The sequence below is a fragment of the Hippocampus zosterae genome, chromosome 8 (genome assembly GCF_025434085.1).
Source record: "Hippocampus zosterae strain Florida chromosome 8, ASM2543408v3, whole genome shotgun sequence".
Taxonomy (NCBI): domain Eukaryota; kingdom Metazoa; phylum Chordata; class Actinopteri; order Syngnathiformes; family Syngnathidae; genus Hippocampus; species Hippocampus zosterae.
The window spans coordinates 23,920,843-23,934,666 of record NC_067458.1 but is presented as its reverse complement, the minus strand read 5'-3'; the positions used below and the strand labels follow the sequence as shown (position 1 = coordinate 23,934,666).

Genomic DNA, 13,824 nt, shown 5'->3' with positions numbered 1-13,824 from the left:
ATTCGTTTGAAACCAATCGCTGTTGATTTAAAGAGGTTTTTTTTTCATTTGCGGTGCTAAAGAGGGCCTTGGCTGTTATGTCAAGCGTCTGAGAAAACCATTGGAAGTATTTTAAAATATCAAGCAAAATTGCTTGAAGGGCTGAACTGGCGCTACGATGATTCATGACTTGACAGAACTTAAACTTGCTTCACCTAAGCAGTAAACAGTCCTCCCGGCAGGTGGAATTCACCTCTCCTGCCCTCCTTCGACGAGCGAGACTTGCGCATGCTGCTTTCTGATGTGTAGGTAAGTAGTGACATCTACAGGCTTCCGTGGGAACTGCACTTTAAGTTCCACTCGTTGACAAAGGGCTCTTATTTTGGTTCTGGGAACTCAGTCTGTTGGGAAAAGGGGCCAAGGCCACCCCAAAATCGTTTAATCGTTTCTGTTGTAGTTAAAAAAAAAATCCAAAAGAGTTGAAACAATGTAGAACCGCTTGTTTGGTTGAATCCCATGTGACTCACCGAACGTGTACGTGTGTGTGTGTGCCCGTACAATCGTTGCTACGTGAGTTTTGAGAGAACTCATGTGGGTGCGTATTTGCGGTCAAAGTAGCCTATTTGTGTCTCTACCGTACTCCTCCTCTTCCTCCCTTTTTTCTTCATCCCCCCTCTCCTGTTAGCCCAATGAAATTTGAGTCTGTGGTCCTCAGAAACTTTCACACAACTCAAAAAGTAACACGAGAAGTACGGCAAACAAAGAGAACACCGGCAACACACGAGAACAGACTTTCAAAAGTCACTTGTAACGAGAAGACAGACAAGCCATTCCGCTCCAAATTGTCTAAAGAGGACATTTCATCCATTGTAGAAGCGGATTTCCCTCAAATGCTCAAATTTTGACGGGTCACTGGATGGGAGAAGGAAAAGTTGCTAGTCGAGTAGCACGCTAACCAAGCCGAGTGGGAGGCTAAATCTAATGTGATTGCTTTGTTTGCTAATTTAGCGGGTTAGCATGCTGTGAAGCTAGCAAAACTAATATGATTGCTTTGTATGCTAATTTAGCAGGTTAGCATGCTGTGAAGCTAGCAAATCTAATATGATTGCTTTGTATGCTAACTCGGCAGCTTAGCATGCTGTGAAGCTAGCAACGCTTCTTCATCTGTCACCCGTCAATCAACACGGTCACCCACAGCAATGCTGGTCTCGCTTCGGTGGTTTCCTTGCGCTTTCCCACAGCAAATAGAAAGCACACGCTAACGTAACGCGACAACGTTAAAAGGTAATGTGTGAACATGTCGGCTCAAGCGAAAATATTCGTGTGCGGGCGTGGAATGAAGTATCGATGTTTGTATTGGGCTTTAATGCATAAAGACTTTTCTTTGGAAAGCTCATAACACACCTCAAGGTGTGCTGGACTGCTGACTTTTTGATTGATTGATTTGTATTTAGAAGAATGTGTGTGCTAAATGTTGCTTCACCGTGTTTGCTTTGAAATCTGGTTCCCATTCACTGACTCGAGTCTGCAGACTTCAGAGCCATACCGGGGTTTCTTCAATCAGCATTTCTTTAATGTGTTCAGGACTCAAACCATTCGGTGGATTATTAAGAAAACCTTTATTAGTCTCGCAATGGAGAAATTCCAGATTCACAGCAGCAAAGTTATGAAAGGAAGAAGTAGAACAACAAAAAAATAGGAGCTGCTGGAAAGGCAGCCACTCTCGCGGCGCCATTTTGAAGTCAAAATAACAAAAAATAACACAAGACAACACATAGGACAGAGACAGTCGTGCAATCTTCACCACTTTTCTGCATACACTTTGTTGTCTGAAGCAGTTCTAGATGAAAGAGGAGAGGATCAAAGTGTCCTTTCACCAGTGGATCAGAGACATCATGCTGAAAAATGTGCACACGTCTGCTACAAGCCAAGTTTTGAAAGCAAACACGAAGCTGTAGCGTCCATTGACGAAAAGAGATTAGTTCACTTCTCCTGTCCCACATAATCCGCTTCAAACTCCAAGCCGCGACTCCCAGCTCCAAATCATAATCAAATATAGACAACTAGCCGAATTTCTAAAATCTAGTCTTCAGCTGACTGGGTGCCAGCGTAAAGCCTTTCGGACTGCGGTTCTGATCTCTTCGTTCTGGTCAGAGCCCAAGCTGCAGATTTCTGAGCGAACTGCAGCTGTTTGATGCTCTTTTGAGGGAATCCAGTCAGAAGACCGTTACAATAATTCAGTGTACTGCAGATAAAAGCATGACCTTGACCTCCTTGAGGTTTAACTCTTCATGACCCGATGCCAAGTTGACATTGACACAAATATGTCAAGCACTTTTCTGACGCAACGTAGGAGTGACACTCCTGCCTTCAAAAGAAAAAAAAACACCCCCCCCCCCCATTACCGCTACGACAAACATTTGCTGTGCTACTCGTTTGATGTAGTCCGCTTGAATAGCGAAGCCCACCCCCCGTCGTCATCTTTATTATGGCTGCCAAAGGAATACAGTATTGGAATAAATGTAATTTTGTTCTCTTCTGGCTTTTAAGATCACATCTTTTTTGTTAAATTCATGGTTTCTGATCAAAGATCAAAAACGTCAGTGCATCGATTTCGGCAACATTGTGAAGAGTCTAGTCCAGTTTACTGGCTGGTTGGCTGATGTATCAGATCTGATCTTACCTGTTTTCATTTCCGGGGAAGCCGCGACAGGTTGGGTCAGGTTGAAATCTCTTGCTGTGAGCTCACCGAGGACACGCTTGACTGATGCTCCCATGCAAAAAAGGCTTTCACGGCTTCTTCTTCTTCTTCTGGCCTTTGCTGGGGCTGTTGGCAGGTGGGGATATGTCACATGTCAACAACATAAAAAGTATCTTTAAAAAATATGCATTTATAGATACGGGATATACCAAGATAAATATTCAGTGAACCCTCATTTATCACGGGTGTTACGTTCCAAAAAGAAGCCGTGATCGGCGAAATCCGTGAAGTCGTCGGCTTTATTTGTTTACAGTTATTATATAATACTGAACTATGTATACAATGAAACCAAAGATCCAAAACCTGTTTTCAGGCCCAAGCATTAAAAAAAAAACCAAACAAAACAGAGATAAGGTGAGAAGCTCAGTCATCCGGGAGGGGCTCAGAGTCGAGCCGCTTCTCCTCCACATCGAGAGGAGCCAGATGAGGTGGCTTGGGCATCTGATTCGGATGCCTCCTGAGCGCCTCCCCGGTGAGGTGTTCCGGGCATGTCCCACCGGGAGGAGACCCCGAGGAAGACCCAGGACACGCTGGAGAGACTATGTCACCCAGCTTGCCTGGGAACGACTCGGGATCCCTCGGGGAGAGCTGGAAGAAGTAGCTAGGGAGAGGGAAGTCTGGGCTTCCCTGCTAAAGCTGTTGCCCCCGCGACCCGGCCCCGGATAAGCGGTAGATGATGGATGGATGGATGGACAAACAAAACATAAACATTTTCAACAAAAGCTAGAATCGTTTTTGGAAATACTGGAAAAAGAACATTTTTAAGAGTCATTACGATGGGCGCCAGGGGTCCGCAGCGATGTCGGCGGCCCACCCGGCCCATCTTGAAACACGGACCAAGGAGTCTAACGCGCGCGCGAGCCGGAGGGCCCGATGAAACCCGAGGTGGGATCCCGGCCCCCGCGGGGTACGATGTCTCCGGGTGCACCACCCAAGAATATTGCTGTATGGGGACGAAGGTGCGGAGCCTGTTTACGTTGGTCAGTCCCTTAGCCAATCAGGATCCAGAACATAATTCACTGTTTAAAAAAAAAAAAGCATGAAAAAAACGGCACTAAAAAAAATCCGTGAAACAGCGAAGCCATGGAAGGTGAACCACGTTATATGCGCACGCACACACACACACACACACACACACAAACACACACACACCGAGAGGGCGGTCTGCCATACAAAAAGCTTCCCTCTCCTCTTCCTCAGCTCAGACTTGGAAGAGGACCTCCTGCAAGGCTCCATTATGGTCCGAGTGCGTTTATCCGCGAAGGTTTTGTTCCTACTGGTGAGTGACTTTGAATTATTAATACGTTTGTGGCAGTCGGGAGAGGAAAGGACAGGTGCACGCAAGGAATGTATACAGGTGGAAAGCATTAAACGTAGTTACAGAAACTCGCTGGACTTTAAGAAATAAAAAATATTGCATAATACATATAATACACCACAAAATACATTTTGTTAGTGCACACACAACGTGCATAAGTGGAGACATGAACTGAGGGTAAATGAGGACAAGTACAGGTGGTCTGTTGGGGGGTGTACAGGTGGGCAATAAGAGAAATGTGCAGTTCGGTTATGCACAAGTGGATGTGAGGGAAATGAATCGAGAACATTTCCAATTGGACATTAAGGACGGGCATGTATCTGCACACAATGGAGACATATGCTGTTGTTTTTTTTGTTTTTTTTCTCGATTAAAACTGGGGACTGAGCAAAGGTGGACATATGGGAGACATATGTGAGGACAGTTCAGGTGCGCTGACGAGACATCTCCTTTGCCATCTGTCGATTGGACATTGGAGTGGATATAACGTACAGATGTACTGAGGGTGGAATTGTGTCGAGGTGGTCATGGCCGCACACAATGAGGGTTTTTGTGGGAAGAAGAAAGGCTAAAAATCTGACCGGTCTTAAATTTCACACAGACAGAGTGACAATTCATTGACTTTTTTTTTTATATGAGCCGTACAATTAAAGCTAGTTTCACTGAGCAGCACGGTATTGGTTCAATGAGTAGACCCCAGCGCCCCAAATAAATGACTAAATAAATACACAAACATCTGCCAGGGGTCCGTTAAAAATAAACCGGACCCAAAGAATATTTTTTTTTCTAAAATTCAGCCCCAGAAGCCGGTTCAAAATGTGGTCATGAGAAACACAAAACAGTCCTTAAAAGTCAAGCCTGAAAAGAAACCTTGAGATATTTGTGTGTGATGTGTGCGCCCACAAAAAAATGGATCAAAGACAATTTAAGGATGTCTGAAAGTTTGATCTGAAGAAAACATTTTGGAGTCACGGTGGGCATTTGTAGGGATCCTTCAAAGAGGAACTCATCCCACCCAAATGCGAACGCTTTCCACACACGCTGAATAGGATGATTTCTACACACTGTCATGCTTTTTGAGGACATTTGAGGACTCATCGTAAAACCCAAAACTAACTCAACCACAAAAGTTGAGTAGAGCTCTAAAGACACAACACGTGTCATTGAGCTAACAAGCGGCCATTTTAGAGTCAATTTATCTAATTGTCACCAAATTTCAATCACGTACTCGAGCCAGACAGTTGACTAAACTGCTGTGATTTTTTTTTTCATCCACAAGTTCCGCGTCTAAGTTTAGCAATGGACGAACAAAGCTGGTTAAAAATTGTTCTCAGCGAGCTCATCCCGAAATGGTAGCTCGGTGAAATATAAGTGCACTGAATGACAAAACTGCTCCTACTGACGTCATGGACTTGTTTGTTGTCTACTGCGTTAGCTCCAGAGCGCACTTGTGTTGGCGTTCCACTCTAGGAATGAACCGGTGCGGAAAAGAAGAGAATGGATCCTCCCTCCAAGGGCACTCAAAGAGAATGTAGATTACACGGGAAAGGAGTCGATCGCCAAGGCAAGAGCCTCTTTTGTCCACAAGGGGGCACTCGTGAACACATTTCACATATCCCAGCATTTCGGTTCCATTCTCTGCAACTTTTGTGTCTAATTCAGATTCGATCTGATTTTGAAACTCACCGGAACATCAGCTACTCCCTGGAGGGCATCGGTGCAAGCCAGTACCCGTTCAACGTCTTTGTGGTGGACTCCAAAACGGGACTTATTCGCGTCACCCAACTGCTCGACAGGGAGGTCATCGATACCTACAATGTGAGCGACACGCCGCCTTCAAATCATCAACTTTTTACTTTTTGCCTGTATGTATATATTTGTTCTACTGAATTTGAATGATTTTGTTTTGAGAAGCATGACAAGGCTTGTCCAACGGGTCATTTCATTAGGTACACCTGTACACATTAAAAAAATATATATATTTTTGTCGTTGTAGGCAAAGATAATTCTATTTTTTTTCCAGTTAAAAATTGTCTATAAAAATTGAGGTTGTAGTTTGCAATGGTGTATGATTGTACTGCATCATAGGCCTAATATTTTGAATTTAAGGTCTCGAATCGTCCAATTGTGATGCTGTGGAGTCAATCAAGTAAAGCTGCTGGTGTTTCTCATGTCAGTTGCTGGGCATCGCCAGATTCAACGATGGCACCGAGGCAGAGAAAAGGATCGACCTCCGCATAAAGGTGCTCGACGAGAATGACAACGAGCCACAGTTTGACGCCATGAAGCCCGTCGACGTGTATGAACGTAGCCCTGCGGGTGAGAGAATTTGAACAATAACACTTGAATCGTACCACGAAAGAAGAATTTTGTGGCATCTTGTGGCCTGATTAGTTGTCCTAAGTTCGATAACACCTGCTTGAGTTGTATTTAAAAAGGTAAACACTATTCTGGTCTGAATTTTCTATACCGCTTATCCTGATCAGGGTTATGGAAAGCTGAAGACCATTCTAGCCAACAAAGCTCACAGTATTTAGAACTTAAAATAAAGGAAAATGTCACATTTGAAGAACCCTAAACAAATTTGCAGACAGGCCAAGCACTGCCGTTTCACTCCAGGTCAGTAGATGGCGATGTAGTATTACAAAGTAGGTGCCAACTGCCCCAGTCATGGGCTGGTTCTTTTTGTTTGGCTCCAGATTTTTGGGTGTATTTTTTTAATTACCCTGTTTGGCAAACTAACATGTCTCCTTCGTAGAGGAAAAAAAAAATAAAACCCAAAACATCTGACATACTCAGTATGTCTCCGTTTCCAGGGACGCCAGTCACGACTGTCACAGCGACTGACGCCGATGAACAGGGCAACCCCAACTCTCAGCTGCTCTACACCATCGTGAAGCAGACCCCACCTCACAACATGTTCCGCATGCACAACGATGGTAACATCTATGTGGACAAATCTACTCTGGATAGAGAGGTATCAGCTACTCTGAAAAGAAATGAAATATGTGTAATTTGTTCAGTCTGAAAAGCTCTTCGAAACATTTTGGTTTTTGCGCTGTCAGACGACAGATCAGTACTTTGTGACAGTGCAAGCTCAGGACCTCAATGGCGACCCTGACGGCCTCACGGGAACCAGTACCTTGACCATCAATGTGCTGGACATCAACGACAACCTTCCAACGCTGGAAAAAGACGAGGTACTTGCCGTTATTTAAGAATGAAACATGAGATTGTTTCACTTGTGAAGAAGGAGCTTGATGGGTGGAGACAGGTTAGGTGGTTCCGGTAGGGGAAGAAAAAGCTGTTTTTGTGATGTGTTTACTGTTCTCGAAGAGGTTTGTGTCAAGGATTACTCCAAGGTTGTGGATATAAGGGGGAGCGAAACAGGGTGTCGTGGATGGAGTGCCAGACGAAGAAGAAGCAGAAGGCAGAAATCATTGGTCATGTGGTGAACTGACTAGCCATGGGTTTTCCTTGGAGTATGAGGGAAGCATAATGGAGAACACCGAGGGTGTGGAGGTGGTGAGGATCAAAGCTCAAGACCTGGATCTGAAGGACACCGAAAACTGGCAAAGTGTGTTTGATATCGTCAAAGGCAACGAGGCCAAGTACTTCAGCATCAAAACGGACACAAAGACCAACGAAGGCATCCTAATGCTTGATAAGGTAAGGGTGAAAAACAAACAGAACCGCGCCATACTAGCTTCAAAAGTCTCCATTTGAATAAGAATGTGTATGACTTCACAGGCTGTGGATTATGAGGACGTGAAGGACTTGGCACTTGAACTCACTGTGAGGAACAAGGCTCCACTTTATGAAGGATTTCCGCAAAGCACCACGCGTAAAACGTATCGTGTCAAAGTCCACGTACAAAACCAGCGTGAAGGCCCATATTTTGATCCCAAAGTCAAAGTGATCACCCTGCCGGAAGGAGGCGGTACTCCTGGCAAAGATGTCATTGCTCACTATCCAGCACTAGATGGCGACACTGGGAAACCAGCTGAGAAAGTCAAGTGAGTTCTGCAAGTACTGGAAGTTGTTGTTTCCATAAAACTATTGATTAAGTCCCTACTGGAGGCTCGGGCACCAAATGCACAGTTCGCCACCGGATTCTTGACATGTATGAATCACAGTGTTGGTCTGCACTGTGTTGTAGGTATCTTAAAGGTTTGGACCCTGACAATTGGCTCAGCATCGACCCAGAAACCGCTGACATCAGATTGAACAAGATGCCCGACAGAGAGTCCACTTTCTTGGTTAACGGAACATATTACGCTCAAGTGCTCTGCATTTCTGAAGGTACACACCAACAGTTGTAGCAATCCATCACCCGAATTAGACGCTGGTGCAGTCCCAGCAGTGGTGGGATGTAACAAAGTACAAATACTTATGTTACGGTATTTGAATAGATTTCCAGGTATCTGTACATTATCATAATTCGATTATTGATATTGTCCGTAACTCCTTCTCTGCCATTGATGACTTTAGGGGATACTTTTTAATTGGGAGGTTTGTCAGTAAATGAGTTCTATTCCCAAAAGAGTCTCCAAGGGGGGGGAAATGGCAGTAAAACAGGCTAAACGCCAGTTGTCAGATGGTAAGTCCTTGAGCCCAACAGAAAATGCTTTACTTGCGTATTTACTGTATTTTGTAGGTGATTTTACACTTGTATGCTTATATTTGAAAACAGATATGTACTTTCTACTCCATATTTCGTCAAAGTAGCCTCGTTACTTTTACTCCTCCAACACAATGTAAAAAAGCAGGGATGTCAGCAAGGCGGGAGCATTGATGTCACTGGCAACAGAATGGGAGAGGCAGGATATTCAACCATTGACTTGATCTGAATCAGTACTTCAACCTTCACCAGAGTCTTTTTGTACACGAGTATCTGAACAGAACTTCTACTGAAGTATGGAGCGTGAGTTTCGTCACCACTTCTGTTTCCCACAAACAGACATCCCCTCGAGCACCGCCACTGGCACTGTGGCCATCCAGGTGGAAGACCTTAACGACCACTGTCCCACCCTGACTAGTACCACCCAAACTCTGTGCATTCCTGACGATGCCATCATTGTCACCGCCGTCGACGAAGACGACTTCCCCAATGGAGCCCCTTTCAGCTTTGAAATAATCTCAGAGGCAGCTGAGGGGAAATGGCAGGCGGAGCATCTCAATGGTGAGGAGACTGGTCTGTTTTGGATCTCAGTCGACTTCAACCTTCAAGATCTGATGGATGGATTTGTGTGGGCAGATACCGCAACCATCCTGAGAGCCCAACGGTCCTTATGGCCTGGTCTACACAAGGTGGAATTACTGGTCAAGGACCAGCAGGGGCAGGCGTGCTCTGAACCACAGAAAATAATGGTCCAAGTGTGCACATGCGAGGATGGATTTATCTGTGGAAGACGAGGCGGAAGAGGTCAGCCCGACAAGAAATCAGAGTTCGGACCCGCAGGCATCGGACTACTACTCCTGGGCCTGCTATTGCTACTGCGTAAGTGCGATTAAAGATGTTTGAGTTATATCACACATATCCCATGAGGGGGAGCCAGTGAATCTCTTTGTGACAACACCTTCACCACACACAAACACACAACTGTTTGATGCTCAAGACTTTTGGTCCCGTCCTGAACTTGTGGTGTTGACTCAGAGTTTCGTTTCATGGCGATTCATCAAACTTTGCTACACTCAGTGACAAAATCTATAATTGTTTATTTACACTTTGATGTTGTGACTTTGATGTCGAAATGGAAACTGGTTTTGAGAGAGAAAAAATCTCTAGAATGAGTTGGCATTTCCTGTTGATATGCCAAACAATATAAAGTCAATGACACAGAAGAACATTTTCTGATTTGAGATGCAAGCGTATTGTTGTTCCAGTGGTTCCCCTGCTGTTGCTCTTCTGTCAGTGTGGGGGGGCTGCGGGGCTGCCGGGGAGTGCCGCGGTCATACCATTTGAAAGCGAGTCCCACTTGGTCACTTACTCCACTGAAGGCCAAGGGGAGAACGCGGTCAGTCCTCATCACTCCATTAACTCTTGAGGACACGTATTCAGTTTTTGACTTCTGAACGTCTGCCGGGTCTTTGGCAGGAGGTGCCGCTAAACCTCATCCCGACACAGCTGTTCGCTGAAGACGTGAGCGATCACATGAAGCAGTCGGTCTTTCAGGACACCTTCCAGGGAAACATGGAGCAGTCCTGGGCAAGGAGACAGGCCGACGTGAACACCTTCTACTCCAGGTTTGGGGATGCAGCGGTTGGACACAAGGCCATGGAAGTGCAGGACAGCATCGCTTTACCGGACCACCTGATCGCCCAATACTACCAACAGGTGAGAAATAGCTTTACACCAGCGGTGGACACGACAGCATCACAACGTTCACATTTTTTGTCATGTTTCAACAGAAGGTGTACAGCGAAGGTGGCGGAGACAGTCTGGCGGAGAAGGATGCTCTTTTGAAGTACAATTTTGAGGGCCAAGGCTCCTCAGCCAGCTCGGTGGGCTGCTGCAGCCTCCTGGAGAACGACAATGACCTGCAGTTCCTTGACAACCTCGACCCCAAGTTCAAGGCCCTGGCGGGAGTGTGCCGCGGCCACAAGTTTGGAGCAGATGTCATCCCACAACCAACAAAGGTCGTGACTGGACCAAGCCCGGAACTCCCGAAGTTACCTCCACTTGTCTCCGTGGTAGACCAGACTGTGACTCAAGTGGCGAAGGAAAACATGACCAGGCGGAATCAAGGGATTACGGCAATGAAGGCAGGGATGGAAAACCAAGGCCAGATGTTCTTGTTACAGCAGCAGCAGCCTTTCTATTACACCGCTGCCACTCCCATTCAGTACGTAGTCCAACCACAAGTCCAGAACACCATGCTGCTGGCTGAGGCACCAGCTACCAGTCTCCAGGGCGTAGTTCTGGCAGCACCTGCCCAAGGCATGTTAGTATCTGGCGGACACACCAAGGATGCCGGCATGGTGCTGGTTGAGAACCCCAAGGTCCAGACCAAGATCCACAGCAGAAATCATCCCAGCCTCCAGAACATGGTCGTGGTAGAAAGCAAGCGCCCTGTAGGATCTGTAAAAGTTCTCAGGGGGAGCCAAACCTCACCTGTGCAAGCAGGTGGAGAAGCTGAATGGATTTCTCGACCTCAGAAAGTCCGTTGGGTGGAAGGGTCATCAACCATACACGAAGCTGGAAGTATGTCCCAGAAGAGGAACACCTCTGGATCTGTAAAGTCCTTCAACATCAAAAGCACCATCACCAAGTCCACCGGACCTCAGGAGGCTTCTCCCAGAATCCCAATCTACCGCAATTAATGGCTATGAGATGTTCCCATTGCAGACGCCACTTGGAGACTATTCCCGTCTGGATTTTGAGCCATTCCTGCTGACTTGCTTCCTGTGCAATGAACTGAACTTAAAGAACATATTTCCTCTTTCTTTGTATGTAAAAAGTATGTTTGTTTTTTTTTAGGCACTTTGCTATCAGGTATTGAGCCGCCCTCCCCTACTCTTTAAGAACTGGAGTGCCTCTCGCTGTTTCATGGTTGTGCAAGTTACTCGTTGCTTGTTAGTTAGCTGGTGGCTCGCGCTTCTCGTCGCATTGTGGATGACCTTCGTGACAATCCGGCGCAACGTATTTTTCATTTTATTGTTTATTTGAAAGGGACCGTGCGCATCGACGAACACTGCTACATTACCTGCGTAAAAGTGTCCAATTTAGCATATGGCTAATTTACATTCATGATCCCTTGGTTGGTAGGTAACATAAAACAAAGACAAGAGTAGCCGCAGGCTTTACGCAGAAATAATTCCGGGTCTCAAACAGGTAGCGACTTGTAGGTGTAAGAAAGACGCGAGAGAAAGTCGCATCCCTTTTTCAGGCCACAGAATTTGTATCCGATTGACATTTGAGCGGGTCGGGGTTTGTTTCAGGGCATTCAGTTGGGCAAGGCCAAGATTTTGAAGCCTCGTTTTATTTACTTTTTAACAATTCAAATTTCACAGGGCTCTCGAATTTGCAAGAGAGATTTATTTTCACAATACAGGGACTTAAATTAGTTGGGCTCAAAATATGTCACCTCTGGGTGTGAAAGCACACTTTCATTATGTTGCTTTGCACTCAGACAAAAAGTCAAGACCTGAATAAATACTTTTGACGGAAAACTACATGAATGCACCAAATAAAATCTCATACTTAAATGAGAAAATAATAAAATGTTTCGTGTTTAATCACCCCATGACAATTCAACAACAACAACAACAAAGTCCCAGATTTCATATTTGAAAAGAGAAATAAAACTAACAAATGCGGAAATAAATTTTCATGAACCATTTTTAGGGTATAAGAAACACACAATTTTAGCCGCCGCATGTGTGAGAGTCATTCCAGTCGTCGATATGGTGAGCTAAAGTGAATAAAAGAAATCACCTGGCCACGTATACAAAACAAGCGGAGAGCACTATGGGTGTGTCTGTCGAGATTGTGTGTGCCTGTGCCTGTGTGGGCCTTCGTTGCGGAACCGGTTTTCAACCCCCAACACACACGCACACACACACACACACAAACTCACCGCCACTTTTTCTCGCCGTCACTCGATTAAATAACTCGACATGATGCTTCCTCATTAGTGAAATGAATAAACGTAAATGTCGTTTATGTCCTTATTTGTATTTTTCATATTGTCGTGAGCAGCCTAACCTTCTGGATGCATCATTGCTAGCTTCCTGTCGTGTGTCATCTACATTTATATAACTCTGTCCATTCTCCTGCTGTGTTTAGAAGACGGGCACTGTCAGTTTGTTGACTACTCCCACGGCGAGACACACCTTTGGAGGAAGGGGGGTGGGGGGGGGGAGGGAGCAGGTTTCAAGGCCACACCCACATCTATGCTCAGAAGATGAACTTTGTAATTACCGAGTGCAAAAGAAATATTTAAAAGTCTCCTGGTGGGAATTTGGGAGATTTGCTTTGAAATATTTAAGATTAGGGACTCGGGTTAAGCGGAATCCATAATCCTAAATATGTTATGTTTGCAGTGTTGTTGTTGTTGTTTTTTTACGTTTTTTTATTTACATCGAACCCATCTGTAAACATGCATGTTAGATTATGCTCTGTTCATCTGAAAGCCTAATCCTAAAACTGAACGCTGAGCCTCTAACGCTAAATGCTACCCCTACCACTGACCGTAACAACTTTGAGCTAATTTCTCTAACCTTCGTCTGAACCCCTGACCCCAAAACCTCTCAAATCCAACCACCTAATCCTCATCCTAACTGTAGCTCCCCACAAAAAAAAAAATCGGTACAGAAATGAATATGCAGAATGAACGAATGTTCAATATTGAGTTCCAAATTTGAACGATAGGGTGCCAGCAGTCCATGACTGAACTCGGCACTTCTCCTGATTATCAGTGCAGCAAATGGGCCAATTCCCATTTCCGAGATGTCTGCGCCCATGTAAGCAGACTTCACTATTCCAGAAAAAAAATAGATTTGACAAGTGTGTGGTCTAAACTAAAATCTGAGTAAAACCACAATTTCGGTCATTTACAGAAGAAGTCATCATTGCCTTGGAAATAAAAGTGTCAATAAAGCCCACCGACGTTAGCATAATCCTCCAACACCTGGATTCTCTCCTCTGCGACCAATTTGGAATTAGTTCACTCTCGTTCTCAATGTTTCAAATTCCTCACAAACTAGCGAAACAAGTTGTTTTGATGGATGACTTGTTGTGGGTGCGGCGACTACTCTAAGACTT

The 13,824-nt window shown here is 45.1% G+C and overlaps 2 protein-coding genes across 2 annotated transcripts in view; one reads left to right on the top strand and one right to left on the bottom strand.

The window, feature by feature from the left end:
* The window catches only part of LOC127605932 (cadherin-2-like), a 64,306-nt gene extending 58,430 nt beyond the window's left edge, over positions 1-5,876 (bottom strand). Inside the window, exons 1-2 of the mRNA XM_052073844.1 lie at positions 5,745-5,876; positions 2,663-2,806 (exon numbers count right to left, since the gene is read on the bottom strand). The gene's annotated coding sequence lies outside the window, so the exon portion shown is untranslated. The remainder of the gene's footprint in view (positions 1-2,662; positions 2,807-5,744) is intronic.
* Positions 3,905-12,885, top strand: LOC127605929 (desmoglein-2-like). Its single transcript, XM_052073833.1, has 13 exons — positions 3,905-4,019; positions 5,494-5,876; positions 6,236-6,377; positions 6,875-7,035; positions 7,124-7,258; positions 7,542-7,727; positions 7,809-8,074; positions 8,218-8,360; positions 9,019-9,240; positions 9,316-9,558; positions 9,945-10,075; positions 10,156-10,395; positions 10,470-12,885. Exons 2-13 carry the CDS (start codon positions 5,556-5,558, stop codon positions 11,379-11,381), a joined length of 3,102 nt encoding a protein of 1,033 aa, XP_051929793.1. The 5' UTR covers positions 3,905-4,019; positions 5,494-5,555; the 3' UTR covers positions 11,382-12,885.
* The last annotated feature ends 939 nt before the right edge of the window (positions 12,886-13,824 follow it).

Excerpts from the sequence above, each read along its gene's own strand:
- LOC127605929 (XM_052073833.1), top strand. The coding sequence starts at position 5,556 with ATGGATCCTCCCTCCAAGGGCACTCAAAGAGAATGTAGATTACACGGG. Across the intron at positions 8,361-9,018 it reads AGTGCTCTGCATTTCTGAAG|ACATCCCCTCGAGCACCGCC; the intron begins GTACACACCAAC and ends TCCCACAAACAG. Across the intron at positions 9,559-9,944 it reads GGGCCTGCTATTGCTACTGC|TGGTTCCCCTGCTGTTGCTC; the intron begins GTAAGTGCGATT and ends TTGTTGTTCCAG.